This window comes from Rattus rattus, chromosome 1 (assembly GCF_011064425.1).
Source record: "Rattus rattus isolate New Zealand chromosome 1, Rrattus_CSIRO_v1, whole genome shotgun sequence".
Taxonomy (NCBI): Eukaryota; Metazoa; Chordata; class Mammalia; order Rodentia; family Muridae; genus Rattus; species Rattus rattus.
In genome coordinates this window covers 49,829,431-49,853,236 of record NC_046154.1, presented here as the reverse complement: position 1 = coordinate 49,853,236, position 23,806 = coordinate 49,829,431, and the positions used below count along the sequence as shown (strand labels likewise).

Sequence of the window (23,806 nt, the reverse complement as noted above, 5' to 3'; positions counted from 1 at the left end):
TCTGTGACGTGGCAGATAATGATAATAATTCATGTTGTGGAAGGACTCTGGGAATATATAAATCAAAATGAATAAAATAATTCTAACCCAGCTGGACTGCTGTCAGGACTGAATAAGTTGATATGGGAGAGTGCTCAGTAAATGGCAGTGCACCCTACAAATGTTACCGTTATTATTATTATTATTCCAAAACTATGGCTTCTCCCATACACTAAAGCCCACTGTGGCATGTATATATGGCAACATGCCTCAGAAACAATTTCCATTGTGACAGGTTGCCTCCCTATCATGTTATTAAAAGGTTAAGGAAAATGAACAGTGGAGGATTAAGATTAGATCTTTCACACATGAAACCACAAAATCAATAGAGGCCCCTTAATCTATCTCGTGATATGAAGAAATATACTGAGGTGCCTGGAACAATTACTCAGGAAAATGTCAACAGGTATTGACAGGAAGCCTGGCAGGGAGATGGTGGCCAAGGCTCGGCCGCTGACACCCTCACCTCCTGGCCGAAAGAGACTAATAATGTTCCGAGAACTTCAGAGGGATGGGGAACCCTGAGAACAGGCACTCCGCATTCCCCCAAAGTTCTGCATCTGCTTTGTCTGTTTCTGCAATTGGGTCAGAGCTGCATGGGGGAAAATGAGCTTCCCAGAAGCACCATGGGGAGCAGGTGATGACACCTATTTGTGGTCACTATGGGGCCTTGTTAAAACCTGCTATTAGTGTCCTTATACTATGATGGTCATTATCACTGTCGATGAGAATTATTTAGCATTTACAGAATGCTAGCTATTTTCCAGCCACCTGTGGGATTGGAGACTAAGGCTGGAAAAGGATTCGTGGGGACAGCAGAGGAACAAGGAATGTGATGAGGATTCCAAGCGAATTTTTAAGTCAATAGTTTAAAATTTGACTAAATCCCAGACTCATGTCTGGCACTAGGACACCTTGAGAAAGAATAGCCTTTCATAAAACTTGACAACTCCACAGTTCTCTATCTGGGTGACCTTCTTCCTACACTTGTACATACAGGACAAAAGGGCAGCTTCACAAATGGGAAATCTGCCCAGAGTCAAGGAAGACCCATGAATTTACAAACATTGTCCCCAATCCTTATAGCCCCCACACAGCTCCCCTACCTTCACAGAGAAAGATCTGAGGATCTGAGAAGTATAGCACCAAAGTCACACACTGATGGGTGACAGAACTCAGCACAATTCAGGCCATTCTGTGCCTCAAATGTCCAGTGTGCCACTCTTTAATTTTGCTGCGCATAAGCACCAGTCCCCACTGGGCATGATGTACACCCACTTCTTTGCAGGCTGATTCAAAGGGATCCTAAATCCAAGGCCAGCCTGGACCACATAGTGAATTTGAGACCAGCCTAATCTACATAGCAATGCTCTGTCTAGAGGAAGAGGAGGGGGAAAAGGAAGAAAAAGAGGAGGAGGAAGAGGAGGAGGAGGAGGAGGAGGAGGAGGAGGAGGAGGACGAGGACGAGGACAAGGACGAGGACGAGGACGAGGACGAGGACGAGGAAGTAGAAGAGAAGGAGGTAGAGGAGGAGGAAGAGGAACAGGAGGAGGAAAAGTCACAAACCGGAAATTATGGCTCAGCCAGACGTATAGGGCAGAATTAATTGCACAACTCCTTCCAAACAGAGCCAAATAGTGGGACCCACAGATACTGAGTGTATCAGCAGCAAGAGCCCTAAAAGGAGTACAGAAAACGAGCAGACCCGGGGCTGGCCAGGAAGGGCTGGACTAAAAGCTCAAGGTTTATATATAAGTCCTACTGTGGAAGGCCTCGCCAGCTGTCCTGCCATACTCAAGGGCTCAGAGTACGAGATTTGAAGATATAGCAGCTCCAGCCTTCCTTCTATCAGCTGATTAATATAAGCCAGTGTCGTGTCCAGGCTCTGGCGTGTCTTTGCCCCATGTCAAGATGGTGGGCTCTGACTGTCACCTACTTTCCACTCTCTAAGAACCCCAGTGATGCTGGCTTCAGCACCAGAACACTTCAGCTCATGTTGCCTGGCTCTCAGATGTCCAGGATTGCTGTTATAATAGAGAGGTGGAAGCCTGTGGTTCAGAAGAGACATTGCATTCTTGGCAGAGACGAGTCTAAACCTAGTCTCTGGGGTGAATCCCAAGACTCCTCCTCCCATTTACCCTGTGACCCATTTCAACAAATGGAATATGAGAGATTTTTAAAAATCAATTCAAGTACATCAAGATACAACTGCTTCTGCTTCTGCTTTGAGCTCTTGGGAGCCCTGTCCTTCTGTGTAGCTTGCCCAGCTTCCCTGGTGGACAGAGAACATCCCAGTGGCCTGTGCGGTGGGATGGTTCCTTGACAAGGAAAAGCTCTTGGGAGAACCCAGACTCCATTTGAACTGTCCTAGCCAGCCCTTAACTGTCAAGCAGCCAAACCAAGTCAAAAGCCCTGTGAGTAGAAATCCAGTTGGACTACTGCAGCCTGCTACTGCGCTCAGCCTGAATTCTTGACCTACAGAATTGTGGCCATAGTGATAATGTTGATTTTAAAGTCTTTATGATTTGGGGTCATTTCATCAGATAACAGAAGCCCTGCATACCTATGACCGCAACAAAAAGCTTGACCTTTTAACCTTTTTGTTCCTTTGCTCAAGGCTTCACAACTACAGGCTCTTTCCATATTTCCCTAACCTAGCCCCCAAACCAGGACTCGATTAAGAGCTACTAATTCATCGTTATAGATATATGCAATGATTTGAATTTACTTTCTCTCCAAAAAAAAAAAAAAAAATGAAGGCTCTTTGAATTCCGTGAGCCAGGCATGAGAGCTGCTGATCTACCTCCCACCTTAGCGTAGAGCCTGGGCCTCTGCACAGTGAGCATTGAAAAATGATTATTTTTGAATGTATAAATGAATCGATGGAAAGTCCAGATTTGTGTGAAGTTGCGAGCATTTGAAGCACGCAGATTGAAAAATTGTTCATTTGCTGGGCTAAGGAGTTTGAACTTGGTCCTCTAATGAGTGAATGAGCAGATGAACAAAGTAGATAGGTTTCACCGTTTGCTGCGGCTAATCCACAAAATCAATGCAAATACATAATCCATCCAGTTGTTTAAAGTCCCCCAGGGAATTAGTTCCGTGGCACATTGCCAACTACTCTCCCGGTTTTCCTCCTCACACATGTGAGCATTCCTGGAAATATCTGAAATAGAAAATGAGTACAATGAATATTTCTATTGTCTTTAAGTTCAGCTGCCTGCACTTACATAGTTTATTTTTATTCACTATTGTTATCTCTATTATTATTGTTATTATTAGCGTGTGTGTGTGTGTGTGTGTGTGTGTGTGTATGTGTGTGTGTGTGTGCCAGAGGCCAGAAAATCAACTTTGTGGGGCCAGTTCTCTCCTTGTACTTTTACATGGTTTCCAAAGTTTAAACTTGGGGCACCAGACTTGCCTTCCAAGAGCTCACCAGGGTTTCCTCCAAGAACAGTTCAGCTCTCCCATGATCTTACATTATCCCTACCTCATAAAGGTACTACTCCCCCACCACTAACGTGCTAGTGACTTGAGATTCTGCCACACACACCGTGGGAGCTGGGGCACACCCCGAAGCCATGCTTAAGCCTTAGCATTGCCTATCCATGTTTGTCAGGGAGAGCAGCACATTTCTACTTTATGGACCTAACACACACAGGAAGAAGCCTGTGCACATCAACCAGCTGCCTATGCTCATGAGGAGATATACAAAGAGAAGGCACACAATCCCTCTGTCTATCAACACAGAACAAACAAAACCCTAGGTGTCAGTGAACCTCTCTCGGTAAATAGACACCACCTTTGGGCCCCTCCAGAGCTGTCAGAACAGAGATGGCTGTTTCTCAACCATGACTTTTCCAGGGGCTGTGTGCCATGCTGTGAGGTGGGGAATGAGAAGGAGGTGGGTACTGGACTATTAGTTTAGGTAATGCTAGTCAAGATAGCAGAAAATCACCGGCATCTCCTTAGCACAGAACAATGGTGATCTCTTTCTAACTCAATCATCTGCTCAGCAGAGGGTGGGAACAATTCTGTTCCATGAAGTCAGAATGGGATCCAGGCTGCCAATCTACCCTGTCCTGCATCCGCTTCCAAGTTCATGCCAGCTGTCCACACCAACTGGAAGAAGAGAGTCTGTGAGATCATGCATGTCCTGGGTACCTCTCTTTAAGTGACATGACTATTGCACACCTTGCCTAGCAGGTCCGTGCTGCAGCTGCTGGATCCAGTGCAAGGCAAAACTGTTGCAATCTTTTCTCCTCAGCATCTTCTCAGTATCTTCTGACACCACAGAAGCTTGTCAACATGGGAGATACTTCTCAAGTGTCCCTGTTGACTTGAGATTGATTTCTGTATGCTGAAGAGCTTGGGAGGCCCATCTTTTTCTGGTGACGAATTGGTAGTTGATAGCAGTTGGTGTAGGAATAGTTATAATTTATTTGGGGCTATGGCCACTAGTAGGTTGTCCATGACCCAGGGAGTGACCCCATATCCATGTACTAATTGGACACATTAGAGATATATAGATATAGGTAGACACAGACACAGTGATAGATGACAATAGATAGATAGATGATAGATAGATAGATAGATAGATAGATAGATAGATAGATAGATAGATAGACGGACGGACGGACGGATGGATGGATGAGGTGGCATGTTGAGAGTGGGAGCTGGAGAAGGTGAATATGATCATCATGTATTGTATACAACTATGAAATTCTCAAATAATAAAATTTAAATGATAATAAAGAAAAATAGATGAAAATGCCCCACAGGCTTATCTACAGCCTGCTATTATGGGGACATTTCCTTCATTGAAGTTTCTTCCTCTCACATGACTTTAGCTAGTGTCAAGTTGACATAAAACTATCCAGCACACTGCTTACACCAAAATGCGGGAGGGAGCATCCCATTGTGGATGGTGCTGTCTCTGGGGTGGTGGTCCTGGGAGAAAGCACCGTGAGTGAACCATGAGAGCAAGCCAGCAAGCAGCACTCCTCCAAGCCTCTGCCTTAGCTCCTGATTCCAGGTTCCTGCCCTGCTTGGATTCCTGTTCCAACTTTCTTTGGTGATGAACTGTGATGTAGAAGCAGAAGCCAAATAAATCATGCACTCATCACAAAAATAAAGAAATAAAAAGAAAAGTAGATGAAGTGGCATATATCACTTCTCCTCTGTTTCACTGAACAAACTTCAGACCCAAGGCCACACATAATGAACAGTAATGGGAGCTGGGAAATGTAGTGCAGCTTGACCGGAAGGGGATGTGGCCTCCATCAACAGCTGTTCTCTGAGCCACAAAGGGATGAGACTCTCCTGTATACCAGGGCGAAGATTACTTTTCCTTTTATTTTTTTTTCCATCTTTCTCATTTGGATCTTGTTTTCCCCAGAGTGTCCTCCAGTGAGCTTGCTGCACACTTATCCCACCACACTTCTTCCAGGAACAATTTTAAGCCACGGAGATGATAATATGCATGCCATGCATAAGGAGTTGCAATATGCACAACCACCTCCAGGGACGTAGTTAGCACAGCCAGCCATCTGCTAAGGGCTCTTAAAAGGCAGGTGCCCTGGACCTCAAGGAAAATCCTCCAGTCAATCTTATAGAAATCAGGGGTTTTCAGACACTGGCTGAGACTCTGCTGCCCACAGGTTGTGTGTGTGTGTGTGTGTGTGTGTGTGTGTGTGTGTGTGTGTGTGTGTGTGTGTGTGTGTGTGTGTGTGTGTGTGGTGGCGGTGAGGCAAACTCCTACTGCCCAGAACAATGCTGCTCTGACCAGCTGCCTCTCTCAGCCCCTGGGAGTTAATATGCCTTCCTTAACAGAGCCACTATCTCTGTCATAGCACTTCTGCCTTTGTGCCGAGCTGTGCAGCATCCAAAACCGCTCACAGACAGCATGGCATTGGCCTCTCTCACTCACTCACTCAATGCTTCTGCTCTGCTCCTATCTCTGCAGTGCCTCGGGGCTCCTTGCTCCAGTGCTTTTCCCTAATCCATTCTCTGCACTGCAGCAGAAAAACTCTCTATCACAAAGCAAGCTGCCCCTCCCCTCAGCCCCTGATGTTCAGATGCTTCCCCTGCGCTTAGAATAAAGTCCATGTCAGCAGCACTACCCATGAGGCCCTGTTAACGATCCCAGACAACCTTCCCATTTTCATTCCTCCATACTGATAATCATGCTGAATCCCCTATGTGGGAGACCTTTGTGTCTACTCTGATACCCTCTGTCCCTGCATTTGCCCTCCCTCTGGTTTTCTGACTTCTCCTTAACCCTTAAAACCAGTTACCTTCTGAGAACACACCCCCACCCCCAACTGCAAACATGCTTGTGCACTTGTCTTGTGCACAGACTATGCCAAGCAGACCTCCGTCACAATGCAGCTTCCACAGGAAGTTGTCAGCTTTCATGGACAAGGGCCAGTGCATCTTGAGACCTAGGGACTTGGCCTGGTACCCATTGTCTAGTAGGTACTCAATAAAATGGCTACTGCTGCAGTATTGCAAGAGGCCTGCATTTGCAACTCAGGTAAGTATTTCTCAGAGGCCTTAAGGGACTTGTTCAGGATATAAAGTAGTAAATAAGTTATAGTGATTAACCTTGACTAGATAAGGACCGCCCGAGAGTTGAATAAAACACATGCTTGTGTGTATGTGTGTGTGTGTGTGTGTGTGTGTGTGTGTGTGTGTGTGTGTGGCCTCTCTAGTGATGGTAAAGGTCATCTCTAAAAGTAGTTATATGGTAGGGGGCATCTCCTGAAATGGTTATATGGTAGGGGTCATCTCTAGAGATGGCTAGATGGTGAAGGCACTCATGAATTGAACATATTACTGGCTTGTTTCTTTCATCACAGGATGGCATTAGTTGCAAGTGTTGAAAGGTAGGGCTTGAGGTTGTTGGAGAAATAGGTCTTTAGGGGTCTTCCTTGAGGACTTTATCTTGTTGTGGCCTCTTCCTGTATGCTGCATGATCATTTCTCGACTTTCAAGAGGTGAAGAATCTTCATCACATGCTTCTGCCGACATGACGTTCTGCCCATGCACATGGAACTGTAGAATATTTAGAAACCACGAGGCAAACTAACTCTCCCTCCTACTACTTCTGTTAGGTAGTTTGGTCACATGGACAAATAAGCCAAGTTGCTTGAGATCAGGGTCTTTACTACAGCAACAGAAAACAGAGTCAAAGCCAGAAGCTGATTGAACCAACACAGTTACCAGCTTTACCCAAATGTGGTAAGTGACCCACAGAACCCTGAGCGGACAGCTGGTTCTTGTTTTAAGTCACATGTAGCAGTCGTGCATTGTAGATTAAAAGGTAACAAATACAGAATATGTACTAGGAATGCAGCACTTTTGTGTCAAAACCATAAAACTTGGAGTTGATAGTGGACCTGTTTGGACACTGCAAAAATCCATCAGCAGAGGTTGGCAAATGGATTCAGATGGTAATGACTTTTTACAAAGAGTTTAAAAGTTTAGGGACACATGACCCAGTTTAAAGCTCCCTCCTGATCAGCAATAAGATGTACAGCCCTTTTGATGGCCTACGACGACAGTGAGACCAGAGGACTGGTGAGTCTTACGTTTTTGCCAGACCTGAAGCAATGTTGACACTCTCTAAGAGCAGAGGGCAGCCTCTGAACATGAAAAGACAGAGTCTGGGGATCATATCTAACAGTGGATTTGCTGCCATCCAACTATGGAAGCACTGTGGGGCCACATCCTCCAGGCATGGGAGGAATCTCTGTTTGTTAATTTACTGTTGACTTCAAACAGGATGATGACTGGGAAGACAGTGACATTGCTAAAGATCTAGCTGTGGAGATGTTAGCTATTACCTCTGCAACTGCCGGCTACCTCCCACATGACCTTACGAGAGCTTCGTGGGGAAGCTCAGAGGGTGCTATGAAGTTAAGATTCCAGGAGATGTTTTTAGGGCCCACAGGACCTGTGAGGCAGGGATAGCTCATCTGGGAGGGCCTATTCATCCAAATGACATTGGCATAAAACAATGAGTAGTATCTACCCCGCTGTGGCACCTATTCTAGGCAAGTATAGAGGTGAGAACCCATGATTCATTTCTGTACCTTTAACTTTTAGGTTCCTTCATGGATAATTGGCAGTGAGGTCCAAAGGAGACTTTACTATATAAGGACTTACTCCCTCCTCTTAGTCCTCTTACACATGCTGGGATTTCTTTGTTTGTTTATTTGGTTGGTTGGTTTTGTTTGTTTGTTTGGGGTTTTTTGTTTTGTTGTTGTTGTTGTTTTAGAAAATGTCTGATTAATCTGTGGGCAAATCTGTGGGGCGTTTTCTCAATTAATGATTGGTGTTGGAGGGCCCAGCCCACTGCATTTGGTGCCGCTCCTGGGCAGGCGGGCCCGGGATGTATGAAAGAACAAGCTGAACATTTAGAGATAAGCCAGGAAACAATATCCTCTGTGACCTTTGTTTGTATCCCTGCCTCCAGGCTCCTGTGTTGAGTTCCTTCTCTGACTTCCCTTCAGGGTGGACTGGGATCAGGTTGATTCAGCCAACTAAACCTGATCCTCCCTGGGTTCTTTGGTCGTGGTTTCTATCATGGCAATAGAAAGCAAACTCATACACGCATGGATGGAAACAGGGATAGTTCTTGGAACTCAATTTTCTGCCTGTTTACCAATGATTAACTCTGGTAATCAATTGTGTCAAAGTTCAGGTCAACTGCATCCTTTGGGGATGTTGGGGAGACAACACCTTGTGCTTGAGTTAATGGTGACTGTAATATGAATAGGTTGGTCTACGGTAGAGCATGTGCTGCTGAACTGTGGGCACAGGGAATGTGAGGGGACCACTATCTTCCCAAGATGTCCCTGTACCCCTTCTCTACAGCCCAGCTACTGCAGCAGACACGGAGAGATGGTGGGCTGACAGAACACTGCAACTTGCATTGAGAAGTAGGTGAAGGGTCTCATATTTTAAACATTCAAACATGGAAACAACCTAAAGAGCAGATGTCGATGAATGTTCTCTGTTTTACAGATAAGGCAAATTTGGAGAAATACGTGATGGCAAAGGACAACAAATGCTCTTTCTGCCCCACCCTCATGTGTTACATGCCATCCTTCCCTCTGAGATTCCTCCCCACATTCCCAGCTTTCCCAGACTTTGCCCTTTAAAGAACGGCAGATTGACATTGTTTGACGAATATAATTTGTGATCTGATTATAGATTTGATTCTTGCTTCACTAAGCCTCCATTAGTCCCACCCTACCTTACCTTAGCACAGGTCCACCGTCATCCCACTTAGCTTTGCCCAGGTCGACTGTCATCCCACAGCGCTATGCTCTTCGCCACTGTCTCCAGGTTGTAAATGGTACCACAGTCTAGATAGGACTGAGATGTGTGAGTGCCCACCTCACGTCTGGTCATAAACTATCTGGCAGGTGCTTCTTTTCCTTCCCTCCCTCCCTCCTTCCCTTCCTTCCCTCCTTTGAGTGTTGTGCGTGTGCAGCCATATGTATACAGAGCTCAGAGGAGAACATTGGGTACTCCTTTCATTCTTTATCTTATTCCTTCAAAACTGGGTCTCCTGGTCCTGGAGATTGTCCTCCCTACAAGTGCTTGTGACCAGACAGTAGGGTTTTGTTTGGGGGTTTCTTTTAAATATGAGTATTGATGATCTGAGCTTAGTCTTCTTGTTTGAACATGTGTTCTTACATACCAAGCCATCTCTCAAGAATTTGGAGACATTTTAAGGAAAGTGGCTGGGTAGATTATGCTATTTCTAGAGTACTTATGTCTGGTCTTTAAGTTGACTGAACAGGGAGGGATGGCAGGTTAGCTCGGAGCCATCCTGAGCAACAGAAGCTGTGAATGGGGATGCCTAGCCTAGGCACCAACAGTAGACTGATGGTGGTAAATGATACGTGCCTTGGCTGTGCTCAGCCCTAGAGAAGCAATCAGGGTTTCTATAACTCAGAAATCAAGGGAAGTGGTAGGTGAAGAGTCTGCTAGCCACTCAGGTATGTTACCTGTGGCTCTCAACAGTCTCCAGCAAATATTAGAGACAAATGTTGAATTTGCCTGAACCAATGTCTGCTAAACTTTACTTCCCAGGAAGGTCAGGGCTGGTTGCCCCATAAATAAGACACTATAAAGGTTGTGTCAATGCCCCAATACATATTTGGATGTTTCCTTAACATTACAATTTTTACAACACCCCTTTGCATGACTTTGGCGCATTTAGTATCTCACCTAATTCTTCCAGCTGTGAGGCATTTAGCCCAGAGGAAATAGAGACTATCAGCTCTACATGGAGAGCACATGGCACCTGACTGGCAATGTTCAACGTACTCTGAATAGTTAAATTTACTTATGTTCTTATGTTTTATTAACATATACTAATCACGATAATAATGGCTTTCGTTTTGACATTTTCATGTATATTTTTAATGTATCTCCTATCACCCCCCCAACACACACACACACACACACACACACACACACACACACACAAACACACACACACTGACCCCTCCACTGCCCTGGGAAACAGGCACTGTTGTTATCTGTTTCATAGAGAAGGAATATGTCTTCTGCTTCCCTTCCTGGGAAGTAAAGTTTAGCAGACATTGGTTCAGGCAAATTCAACATTTATGTAACCAGAAGGCAGCTGAGAATTATAGAGAAAGAATTTGAACTCAGGTGGAAATCATATAGAAAGAATTCCACCTCCGGTAGCTGGGCTTTGGAGCTCTTCTCAGAGTTCCTATAAACCTGGGACTTGAACACAGTCGCATTTGACTTCAGACCTTGCAGCCCCTTTGCTGAGAACACAACATGAGTTGGCATAGCCAGATTGTGCCTGCACTCACTCCTTTACCTACACTATCGTATCTAACCCTGAGCATTTGGGGGAGGCTATGGTATGTGGCTACCAGAGGTACTCCAGTAAGGCTGCTTGCATAGAGTTACACTTCTCACTGTCCTAGGTTTGTGGTGTCACAAGTGAGTACATCCCTGTTGTGCAAAGTCAAGGTTCCAGGCACTGGTGCCTGTTTGCTTTGCTGAGCTGTTTGCCCTGTGGCAACAGAACTGAAAGCGGCAAGAGTGAGCAGGCTTTTCATCCGACCTTGAACCTCACAGAAAATATGAAGACAGGGGCCCAGGTTTGGAGGGCACTGGCAAAGTCATGTCTTCTTTGTGCTGCCCTTGGATGTCTCCATCTCCCTGGTGCAAGGTAAGTGCTGGGTACAAATGACTCCCTGATGATCACATGGCCGAAGGCAGAAAGCCACGTAATGCTGACCAACTCTGCCACATGCCCTTGGGCAGAGGAACGGCTCGTAAAGCAAGTTGCATGCGTCTGGCAAAATAAGATCAACAATTCCTTCTGAACTCTTATGGACCCAAGTAGCAGCTTCAACAAACGTGCCTGGTAAAGGACTGACATGTTTTACTGTATCTGTGGTGCTGAGAAGAGTAGGACACAAGTTCCATAATGAAATAAAGTTTTGATCTGGCTCACTATGCAAAAGAAGGGTTATTATATCTGAAAAACAAGCCAGTTTACGGGAACAATCTTAATAACTGACACCTACCTAGGGTGAGTGAATGGGTCTCTCAAACTCTCACTTTCTCTCTTCATTTCTTTTCCCTTCCCCCTCTCTCACAAATGTTTGTTCCCAAAGAGGAAAGAAAGATTTATTTCATCAAAGTTTACTTTCATAGGAAGTGAAGCGGCTAAAGAAAATAATCTTAGTCTGGGCTCAAACTTGAGTTCCGAAGAAAGATGTGCCAGAGAGAGCCGTCTGCCGGCCTCCCTTGTGCTAGAGCAGTTCCTACTGTGAGATGTGGAAGTCTCTGGTCCCTGGGTGCTCGTGAGCACTGCTGTAGAGAGGGAGAGGTAAAGCCATTCTTCGTGCTCAAACTGCTCTCTGTGTGTGAGCAGTACCAGTGTTCCACATGCCTCCTCTTCTGACATCTACACCAGGCTATTCAGCCTCTGTTGAGCACCTTCCTTGGGACCAGGATTCCAAGTCTTCACCACCCACCAGATACTCCAGTACTCACCTTCAGAAATAGCATGACCTTCGACTTGGTGAAGAGACTGAGTGTGCTGTGGAGGCTTCCCCGTGCATGTACTTCTGGGCACAGAGGACTCTGCAGTATCCAGTGAATTGTGCCTGGAGAGGAGGGCTTATACATCCTTCCCAGAAGCAGCAGGTTCCTGTGCACAGCTCCTTGACTGCACCACAGGATACAGAACCAGACAAGTCCCAAACTCACGTTCTTGGCGAGTGTGGCCAAGTGGGAACAAATACAGAGAATTGTAAGAGTTGGTACAGGGACAACTAGCAATCAGGAGAGAGAGGGAAAAAGTGACCTGAGCTCCTGAGCAGCGGCCATGACAAAGGATGAAGGGTGCACCGGGCAGAGATAACAGCATATGCAAAGGCATGGAGTTGTGTGTGTGTGTGTGTGTGTGTGTGTGTGAGAGAGAGAGAGAGAGAGAGAGAGAGAGAGAGAGAGAGAGAGAGAGAGAGAGAGAGCCTGGCTTGTGCCCAGGGCTCCGGGTACATTTCACTATTATTGAGTAGACAACCAGGTGGGAACTGTGAGGAGGATGGTAGAAATAGTAGCTAGGGATGCAAACCATATCCTTCAGGCACAGGTCTGGAGGGAAGGCATGGCACAATGGGACATACATATTGGCAAGTTCCCTTTGAGGAAGGAGCGGGAGCTCCACCCAGTGAGAAATGTACAGTATATGAAACTCACAGCTGTGTCATGTGAGGAAGAGGTGACCCCTTGTTCCCACTCTGCAGAAGGACAAACTGATCCCCAGAGGGGAGTAGAGAATGGCTCAGGCTCAGTGATCCTCCAGCCCTTCCTGGACTGCTGGCTGGATATTTGATCTTATCCCATGATCTCTACATACCAGTGCTGAACACAGCATGACTTTGAGCATCACACCCAAACATCAAAAAAGAAAAGCATTCTGTCCGGGGGCAGAAAGTGCAGCAACCTCCTTCCCATTGTAAAGGCTGTCATTTGTTCCACTTGCCCAGGTCACACTGTCACATGGCCTATTGATCATTATTGATTGACACTCTGTTCCAGGCATGGACCCTCAGTCTCACAGTCACTCTATGGCTTACAGGTGTAGAGAGAAGGAAACTGAAGATGATGTGACCCCTGAGGCTACTCAGCCCATGTGTGTGGTGGGGTCGGGGTCAGGCATGAAGAACTCAAAGATCCTCTCTGTCTTCTGCCTCTTATCAATGCACCTCTCCCTTCCACCGGACTTGCTGGATCCCTAGGATGATTCTCTGAGACACATGTTTGCTGCTTTGAGATGTTGCTTTAAATTCCACGTCTGCAACAGCAAATGACAGAGAGAAATGGGAAACCTTCCTCCCAGAGACCACCTCCCCACCAGCAAAGTGGAAGTTGCTGTTTGCACAGCGATGCAGCTGCTAAACAAATCGTGTGTGACAGGAAAGTTGTTGTGTCAGGGTATTTCCAGAGAAAACCAAAATATATTGATGTGCCCCGTCCACATAAGCTGAGGACTGGAAATTTACTGCTGACCTAATCCTGCCGTGAGTGATGGATCCTTCTTTATTTTGATCAAAGAAAAGAGAGTAGGAGACCTGGACCCACATGCGATGTGTCCCAAGGAGGCCAACAACATTCTCTGCCCCCCAAAGAAAGGCATGTCTGTGCCAGCACTTCCTCAGAAGGGACATACTTCCAGGGAAGTGTAAAAGGCGGCGGCTTATACTAACTTTTAAAACATAGCTAAATGTTAGAATATAAACACACCACAAAAGAATCAATGGCATGCAAGAGATATTCCAGGAGAGAAGATCCAGATGAAAGGAGAGAATTAGGAATTGATGTGGATCTGGGTGATGTGGGTGGGCAGGAGCCAGGTGCCGAACAATGCCCGAGGTTTCAGCAAACCACAGGGATGTGAAGCTGCAGCCACGCAGCGTGCCTGAAAGCATTTCCAGGACATTGGACAGACACAGAGCAATGCCTGTGATGGTTGTTGCCTCTGAAGAGGATGGCAAACAGAACCAGGGCTGATGTAAAACTCCAATGCCCAACTCCTGGAGATAGCTTTTACTTAAAGGCAGGGTCGGGGTGGGGAAGGAGGAGGGTGACAAGGGAAGGGGGAGGGTGTGCAGTGCTGGTCAGTATGGGTATGGGGCCCTGAGTGATTAGCTTTCAGTACTTCTCCTGGTGGTTTTATGTTACTGAGGAATCGGGCTCTGCATTCGTGTCTGTTAATTGCATGTTGGGCATTCATTGTGGAACCTCCATACATGTTGGTAATATACTATGACCGTACGCACTGCCTCTATTACTCTTTCTTATCTACTCTCCCCATATGGAGGCAACTCTGCAGAAGCTAAGCCAGCCGGTTTGTTTCTGTGGAAATTCCTCAGGGTGGAAGGTGCCCATAGCATCACGAAAGACGCTCCAGTTGGACCTGTCATCCGTGCAGCTCCATGCCATTCTCCAATTCAAGATGTGACTTGACACTAGCCCTTTTTTCAGATTTGCATTTTGCAGCACTAATGAGCCACGCTTCCCCAATGTCATTTACAAACATACTATTTGTTCGGCTGATTATTCTCTTCTATTGCCTCCTCCATAATGGAAATTGGGTGTAAAAATGAGAGACCTGGTGGTTATAGCTACTTCTCTCTAGCTCCTTCTCTAAGCTGTCATCTTGTCCATTAATGGGCTCTCAATTTTCGGAGAGGAAAATAATTGTGACTCTTAATAGCAACTGCACATTACTTATCCACTCGGTCTCTACTGTGGCCCCGAATTGGGTTGATACTTGGGGGAAAAAAGAAAACAGTGTAACTGCTTTGAGGTTGAAATAGGAAGAGGGTGCCCCACAGAGCTGTCAAATACACACTTAGGAGAAGCCAAATCACAGACAGTATTGTTTTGTCAAACCGGAGCAAATTAGTAGAGAGGAGCCCATCGGAGGGCGCCTGCTGGCGTGCAGCATCCTGCCTCAGTAACCGCTTCCCAGTACCCACCTGAGGTTTCCAGTAGAGTCTTTGACCTTTTGTTAAAGATCCGACTTTACTAGGCAATTGATTTTTGCCAGTCTCTGGGGCAGTCATGGAAATGGCGCTTACAGTAGTTAATATTGTGCTCCTTTTAGGGACGTTGCCAAGTGAGAATGTGTTGTTAATGACCTTGTTTGGAGTGGCATCCTGTGTGCTTGACAGGTGGAGGCTTTGTGATGGTCTCCCTAATGACTTAATCTTAGGGACCGGCATGAAGCAAGTCTTGCAGACACTTACGGAGACAGTGGTGGGAGGCGACTGGAGTGGATGCAGGTTGGTTCTGCTTCCAGACATCATGGGACAAGCGAGAGTACACGCAGACTCAGCATCAGACAGACCCAATGCTTAATCCCAGGAAAACTGTATCCTGGTTTCACTATGGTAGCCATGCTGTGTCTCTCTGAGCCATTTCAGCATCTGTCCTGCTGACAGCACCCCGTGGTTACCTTCTACTCGTCTGGGGGATGTGATGAAAGAGTAAGACAACAGCTCCCACAATGCTTAGGTCTAACATGTAGGCCCTCCATAAATCTTCATTCCTGCCTTCCTCTCACTTCCTTTATAGCTTAAAAAAGGAAGTGCACACTACAAGGGCTCTTACAGTGATGTACATATACATGGGAAGAGATAAAAAAGAATCGTGGTGCATCTGCCATGTTGTAGGTAGGGAAACTGAGGCTCCTGTCAATGAAATAATGAATACATTCATTCACTTGGCCCAACAAATAGCCTGCCTTACATTTTAGACATTTCTGTTCCTGTGTGGCTTGTCTGCTCTGAAGGTGTGACTCCTCTGCCCTCCGCCCCATTTCCAAGCTTCATTCATCTCCACAAACCCTTCACACCCTGCCTGGCTCAACCTGATACTGCCCCTCCCCAACTCTGCATCACTGATATCCCCTAAAGCACTTTTCCTCCTGGTGTGGTGGTTTGAACGAGAACGACCCCATAGGCTTGGATGTTTGATTACACGGCCCCCAGTTGGTGATGATGTCTGGGTAGTGTGGCGCTGATGGAGTATGTACATCACTGGGGCTCAGTTTTGAGGGTTTCAAGACCCATGCTCTCTTCAGTTCGCCCCTTTCTGCTCCCTCCGTGGTTCAAGCTCTCAGCATCTGCTCCAGATGCCTTGTGTCTACTGTTCATTGCCATGTTTCCCTACCGTACAGTCTCCTAGTCCTCTGGGAATGTAAGCCAAATGAACCTTCCTATAAGTTGCCTTGGCCATGGCATTATCACAAGGATAAAAAAAGAACTAATACACTCGGCCCGCTTCTTTCAAAGGAGACCAGTCATTTCCCTCCTCAGCACGCCCTATCCAGATTTGTGTCTCTAGCACAGGCATCCCATCCTGATTTCAGACCCAAGTGAGACTATGTCCTGACTGAGTTTATATAGACATCCCATGGCCACCTGGAGCTTAGCCTGTTCCCATCACCTTCCCCAATACCTCTGTCCTCCTGTGTCCCAGCCCCCTTGGCATTCAAGGATACAGCATCAACCTAAATTCTTTCCTTCCTCCCTAGCCCTTCCAGGCCATCAACTTGCCAAGCATTGCTATCACTTCATGAAAACATATTCACCCAATCCTCTACCCTGACCCTGTTGGAGTTCAGGTTCACATCATGCCCTGGGACTCCTGCCCTAGCCTCTCTCCTTCTCCCCAGCCTCCAGACTCTATCAACTCGCACCTAACCTTTACGAATCCTCAAGCTCGGCCCTGGCTATTGGAGCCTACGTGCATTAAAATATTGCCTACTAGGCAAAGTTCTCTAGAGATAAGATGCAAGGCACATTTCTCTCTTAAGTAGACCCTGTGCCATTGACTCTGAAACACCTTCAGTACTAATGTCCTCAGTATCAACTGCTCTTGGCAAATGTTTCATGGACCTTTAATATAAAAAGGCATCAGCTAGTCCAAACCCCTCCATTTCCAGAGGATAACAAAGAGCCCTGAGAGATAGGGAGTGAGTTGCTGTGGTTGGACTTCCTGTATATCCAAAACCCATAAGGGTTTGTTAAAGGCTCACCTATTGACTGTCATTTACCATCCAGAAACAGCTGCATAGAGGAATGTATCTCAGCCACTACGTGGAAGAGAAAAGGGAAGCTCATACAGACCGGAAGTCAGAGTCCACCAGCTGCTGAGACGCTGTCTTCTAACTGGAGTTACCACAGTAGTCCTAATGGGGTACTCCGTCCATATTTGTTAGATGAATTAACTAGTACTAAAAATGATGAACAACTTCCTTGTGTGCTCCTGATCTGATCTACATTAATTTGATGGGTGGTAGGGAATGGATGTAATTCATTTAAGATACTCAACTCTTCTCTTACGGTGATTTTCAGAGGTGAGAAGCCAGATTTCTTTGAGACAAATGCAGTCAATGGAAGCCTTGTTAGGAGCAGACCAGTACGGAGTGTGGATGTCACCCCAGCACCTACTGACTGTGAACTATCCACCTGGTCCTCCTGGACTGCATGTGACCCCTGTCAGAAGAAAAGGGTAAGATACCAAGCCTTGAGTGAGCACTAAATTCCTGGGCAGGGGTGGGAGGTAGAGAAGACTAATGGTCAACAAGCCTGGCAAAAGTGGTGGTGCCTGGCTGTAGTCTGCCCTTTAAGATGCAGGCTGTTGGAGGGACTCTCCTGTCTCTACGCTTTCAGACAGCAAGCAGGTTTGGTATTACAGAGTTTCGCACACAGATGTCTTAGTAGCTTCCTACCTCTGACCTGTTCTTTCTATCCATCATACACAGTGTAGCCAGGGAAAGGGCCACAAAGCTACAACTGCCCAGTCTTTCCCCACATGAGCCCTCAGTATAGACGGCAGACTTCTTTGCCACCTAACCTGGCCTCGTCTCTAGGCTATATCAGCTTTTGTATTCTTCCAACTGTATCGCCCCCTCTCCGCCTCTATTTGCACTGTTTTCTCAGCCAGCGACGATGTTTCCCATCGCATTCACTTTCGAACATGACTCCGAACTTGAAACTCTGCACAGGGCAACCTCTTCTGTGAAGCCTCCACTGACTGCTCATCAGGCCCAGCTCCAGTTAGACAAAGCAACATTCGCATGCTTATCTAGGTACCCCCTACTCAATCCCTAGCATACATCATACTGTGATTTTTATCACTTACTAGCCTAAACAGAAAACTTGTAAAGACATTCAATTCTGTCTTCAGTGCACACGCATGTAACAAGTGCTTCGTAAGTCTCTTACAGTTGAGCTCATTCTGCTCTCTGACATCTTTGCAAGGAAAAGAACATGGCTGCCACATATCCTGTTAGGTAAATGGAGACTTAGAGAAGTAAGTAGCTTCTTGGAGCCTTCTGGTAGCAGATACAGGCCTTCACTCAGGCCACAGGGTCCTTACTGACCTTTCTGCCTGTAGAACTAGTCATCATGTTGTTCATCCTTCTGCTTCCTTGTGATGGGAGGGCTGACCCAGGACCCCAGCTCTGAACAAAGCAGATGTTCCGAGAGAGAGAGAGAGAGAGAGAGAGAGAGAGAGAGAGAGAGAGAGAGAGAGAGAGAATGGTTGTCATTCCCTTGGCTCCTTCAGAACCCAGACCTATTATGGCAAAGACTCTGAAGAGGCTGAAGAAGTTGGCCCAGGACAATTACACAGTTAATTGGATCAATGGGGAGATCCAAGCACTATCATTCTGTTCCCAGAGTAGGCTTTCTTGCTAAAGTTGTCAACATTGATCCAATTATCTGGATAATTGCCTCATCTGCACCATAAACCAGAAGGACTAAGCATGAGCCAGCCAGAGCTGCTCACTGCGGCTCTCTGTGGACTTCCTCAGCTGCCATCGGCCCTGTCTGTAGGATCCATGCTTAGAGCTCAGTGAAAGCTCTCAACCAAGACCAGGTGTATTTCCCTCAATCTTTCCATCCTCCTCAAACCTCTTTCTTTGAGATCCTCTCTCTCTCTCTCTCTCTCTCTCTCTCTCTCTCTCTCTCTGTCTCTGTCTGTGTGTTTGTGTGTGTGTGTGTGTGTCTTTTTTTCCATTAATTGACCTACAGCATCTGCTTATTTATGGAGTATAGTTTTATAATTTGATACATATAGGCACTGTGTAATGATCCAGCCAGGGCAGTTAGCGCTTCCATCATGCAAACATAATTGTTATCTTGTGCTGACAGGTAGAGAGGCATCAACACAACCCCTGCTAGTTACTTCGAACTGGACAATTATTGTGGGCTTACATATTCTGTATTATAAAGCAATAGAATTCCCCACACAGAGTGTTTTGATAATCAATCCCTGCCTAGGCCCCTTGCTCTTTTTAGTCTTAGCAGCCTCTAGTCTATTCTTCACTTCTGCGATGAAGCACCTCTGCTTCTACAAATGAGTGAGAGCCTCTGATTGGCTTTTTCTATCAAGCCTCTTCCCTTAACACGATGTCCTGAGATCCCATCCATGTTGCCATAAATAACTGGGTCATTCTTTTATAGATAATCAGAGTTCTATTGTCATTCATACCATTTATATCCATTCATCTCTTAATGAAAATGTTTGTTGATTCTTATTTTGGTTATGGTGACTCTTGTAACTCTATCTGTTGTAAAATGTCACCATTTCCTTTGGATCTATGCTCAGTATTTAGACTGCTGGCTCATATGGTAAATCTATTTCCAGGATTTTTAATTTTTTTATTCCTCCTTCTTCCTTCTCCTCTTCCTCCTACTTTTGTAGAGTCTCGAGTACTGCTTTCCATAATCCATAATGGCTATATTAACTCGCACTTCTATCTGCAGGGTAGAAGACCTTCCCCTTCTCCGAATTTCTGCCATTTGAATATTATCATTTAAACACATTTGTAGAGACCACTTGCCTATTTTAAACTCAGATTATTAGAAAAATTTTCAGCTCTTTGAATTTTCTTATATATCCTGGGGATTAGCCTCTAGACAGATGAGTAGTTTGTAGATATTTTCCTTATTTCTCAGTTTGTTCTTAACACTGTTGGCCATTTCCTTGGTTAGACAGAAACCTTCTAATATGATCTAATCGTGTTTGTCTGACTTGGCTTTTGTTACCTCTACTATCTAAAAATCTTGTTTTCTCTGCTCAGGTCTTGAAGTCTTTTCCCCATGGCTCCTTCCAATAGCTGCATATCTTAAATCTGGGTTCTGAAATTAGGTTGTTGATTCATTTTAAGTTTTTCTTTTCTTTCTTTCTTCCTTTCTTCTTTCTTGGAGGGGGGGGTCTTTCTGCATAGATCTGGCTGTCCTGAAACTCACTCTGTAAACCAGGCTGTCTCCCAACACAGAGATCTGCCACCCTTTCTTTTCTGAGTTCCTGGATTAAAGCTGTGTGCCAATTAAAGCTGTGTGCCATCACAACTGGCAAGAGGTCTTTTTATATCAGGACCTGACTAACTTCAGTGTCCTACGCATGTAGGTGCATACAGTGTTTGCTTATTTATGCTCTCTCTCTCTCTCTCTCTCTCTCTCTCTCTCTCTCTCTCTCTCTCTCTCTCTCTGTGTGTGTGTGTGTGTGTGTGTGTGTGTGTGTGTGTGTGTATTAGTGTGTGGTGCTTAAATGTACTTATGCATGCACACAGGAGGAGGTCGCTCACCATGCTCCTACCTTTTTGAGATAGGGTTATCTGAAATCACCAAGTGGGCTGACTGCCTGGTCAGGGATTCCCAGGATTATACCTGTTTCTGCGTCCCCAGCCTTGGCACTAAAAGCACACACCATCGCACCTGGATTTTTAAAAGGTGCGTTTCAGAAATTCATCCCAGGTCCTCATGCTCACAAGATGAGCATGTTGCTTCCCATGTAATCCCCCTTGTATGCCCAGTTCCCAGTACCACTTCTTTCTAATAGGTGGTCCATTTCCAAGTAGATGTTCTTGGTGCCTTAGAAAACTCCCCTGGTCACAAGTATGTGGATTCTCCCTGGATTTTCTGTCTGTTCTGTCGGTCTGTGTGCATGCGCTCATGTCTACCCCATTCTTTTGGGGTCACTCTAGCTCTGTCTGGAAGTCTTGGGTTGTGGTGCTCCTTGCCTTGCTTTTCTTGCTCAGGATCATCTTCCCTACTCTGGATATTTTGTAGTTCAATGTGGATTTTGTGATTTTCCCCCCATTAGCTCCATAAACACTGTACCTCATCAAGTCTCAATCTTGGGTGATGTGGACATTTTAACATTACTTCTAACCTGTGAAAATGAAGTATCTCCTGCCTTCTTAATTTTTCATTAAGATGATCTACCTCTGCCTAGATTAAAGTTATTACCTGTCTTATTATTTTAAGGATGTTGTGGCTAAAATGATTTTAAAGCTCTTTTTTTTTTTGACCAGTTTGTTGGAAGTATACAAAATGCTGCTAGATTTTGTATATCCTACAACCTTACTGTATTTGTCAACTCTAGCTGTGTTTCGATGAAGTCTTCGGAGACTTTACATATGATGTCATATTATTGACAAACAGAATCCTTTCACCTCCCCCATTTCAATTTATCTGCCTTTTATTTCTTTCTTCTGCCTGATTATTCCGCCATACACTTTTCTATGTTGAATAGGAATGCCACTTTGTCCCAGACTTTTTGAATATATACCTTCACCTTTCCCATTTAACCTGACACTCGCTGTGGTTTGTCATACATTGTATGGAGGTATGTTTCTTCTGCACTTAATTTGTTGATAGTTTCCTGCTTTACTTTTGGTTTGTTTGTTCTTCAAGGAGTATTTGCAGGCCTGTGTCTTCCTTCTAGGAAGAATGGGCCTCCAAGAATAAGTGGGCACAGGTGATGGCTGCCTATATACCTTTCTGGGTTTCCAGGGCCACAGTACAGATGTCACATAAGGAGTAACTGTGCCTTTTGTCACTTTGAAGAGGGGCTATTCTACTCATTTACCACACTTTGTGTATCCAAATTTTGACTGCTAAAATTAGAAAACCACCCAAATGCAATCACTCCCTTTTGTTACCGACCCCCTCCCAGCCTGGGGTTCCTGGCTGCCTACCCCATTCTGAATCTCTTCACGTGTCCACATTCTTCCTCATATACTGCTCCCCATCCATGACAAAGTCATCTCTAGTCTCTGGGGTAAGAAGATGCATCCTCCAGCCTCTCGGTTTAACTGAAAACCTTCCTCTGCCCAGGCTATCCTTTTCCTCAATGTGTGGGTCTCAGCCTTGATTCCTTACTAGAAGCCAGCTGCTCTCTCTCTCTCTCTCTCTCTCTCTCTCTCTCTCTCTCTCTTCTCTTTTTTTGCTATTGGATTTCACCATGAGCTTACAGAGCACTTTGCATCTGCCCTGTCTCGCTCCCGCTCCACTGTGTTGTCGCTGCCTGGTGCCTCCTACCACTGGCAATCACCCTCTCCTTTTGGAGGCAGGGTAGGAGACTTAATGATGATTAGAAAACCGACCAACAGGCAAACAAGCAAAAATACCTACCCTTTTAAATAAGAGATAGATTAATCAATATTTTCAGAATAAATGAACAAGAAGAGATAGCAATATTGATTCCTAAAACAGTGGGTAATAAAAAAGAAAATACTGACAAGAAATTGGGTACCTACTTTGTGCCAGAAGAAAAAAGTGAGCTTGAGATACTCTGATGATATAAGTTAATATATAATTCATATTATATAAATAATATTAACAAATCTATAACATAATTTAAATTCTCAACGGTACATTTAGGTAATCCATTGCCCCCAGTTTACACATGAATAGATTTGGATTCCACAGACTGAGCTATTTGCTTGACCTCATAAAAGTAGGAAGGACCAGCACCACTTGGAGCTCCAGAGCACATACTCCTTCATTTACATCCCACTGATGCCTTAAGCAATATGTGACAATATATGAGTCACCTACTGGAATAATTAAGCCAAGAGTTAGTTGATTGTTGAACTGACTCTCTGAGCCCCTTTATTAATTTTTGATTCCAAGGCCCATGCCTTTCTCACACTCAACAAATCTTGACGGACCACAGCAGAAACGAAACAAAGACTCAAGACAAGTCCCCCAGATTCATTGAACATGAAGCGCAATAGGACAAACATTCAGAAAGTTGCCAGCCTTGCACAGCACCTCAGTGCGTGTAGTGAAGGAAGCAGAAGAATTGGGTAAATAGCAGTCAGCCAACCGTATGCCTTCCAGCACCCACAGCTTGGATGGTGACCATTTGTATAGAGCACCCTTCCCTCCTGCGGTCCCTGGGGTCCCATTACTGGCTCTTTGTTTCTGTCTGCTACAGTACAGACACACTTACTTGCTCCGGCCCTCTCAGTTCTATGGGGAACTGTGTGACTTCTCCGACAAGGAAGTTGAAGACTGTGTTACCAACCGAGCCTGCAGAAGTCAAGTACGATGTGAAGGCTTTGTGTGTGCACAGACAGGTATGGATGGGTGCGGGACTGGGAAGGGAAGCTTGAAAAGCAGAAGGTAGCATGTGATGGTGGAGGAATAGATATATAGGCTTCATGAAGATCAGGGTTGCAGAAGGATTCCTTACCACAAACCTGTGTGTTATTCCATGACAGCATGCATATAGTAAGGTAGTATTGTTATTCCTACTTTACATTCTAAGAAATTGAGGTTTGTAGAGGTTACTTACCACAAATCATTCAGCATGTCAGAGGAGTCGCTGCTGTGAGAATCTGGAAGCTCAGCTACATCTAATGACGTTAGTGAGATATGTTGGA

The 23,806-nt window shown here is 45.4% G+C and overlaps 1 protein-coding gene across 2 annotated transcripts in view; it reads left to right on the top strand.

The window, feature by feature from the left end:
* Positions 1 to 11,180: 11,180 nt before the first annotated feature.
* Positions 11,181 to 23,806, top strand: part of C8b (complement C8 beta chain) — a 37,470-nt gene continuing 24,844 nt past the window's right edge. For both annotated transcript variants that reach the window (XM_032889234.1, XM_032889240.1), the window contains exons 1-3: positions 11,181 to 11,269; positions 17,478 to 17,634; positions 23,359 to 23,500. In XM_032889234.1, coding sequence (XP_032745125.1) covers positions 11,181 to 11,269; positions 17,478 to 17,634; positions 23,359 to 23,500 — 388 coding nt within the window. The remainder of the gene's footprint in view (positions 11,270 to 17,477; positions 17,635 to 23,358; positions 23,501 to 23,806) is intronic.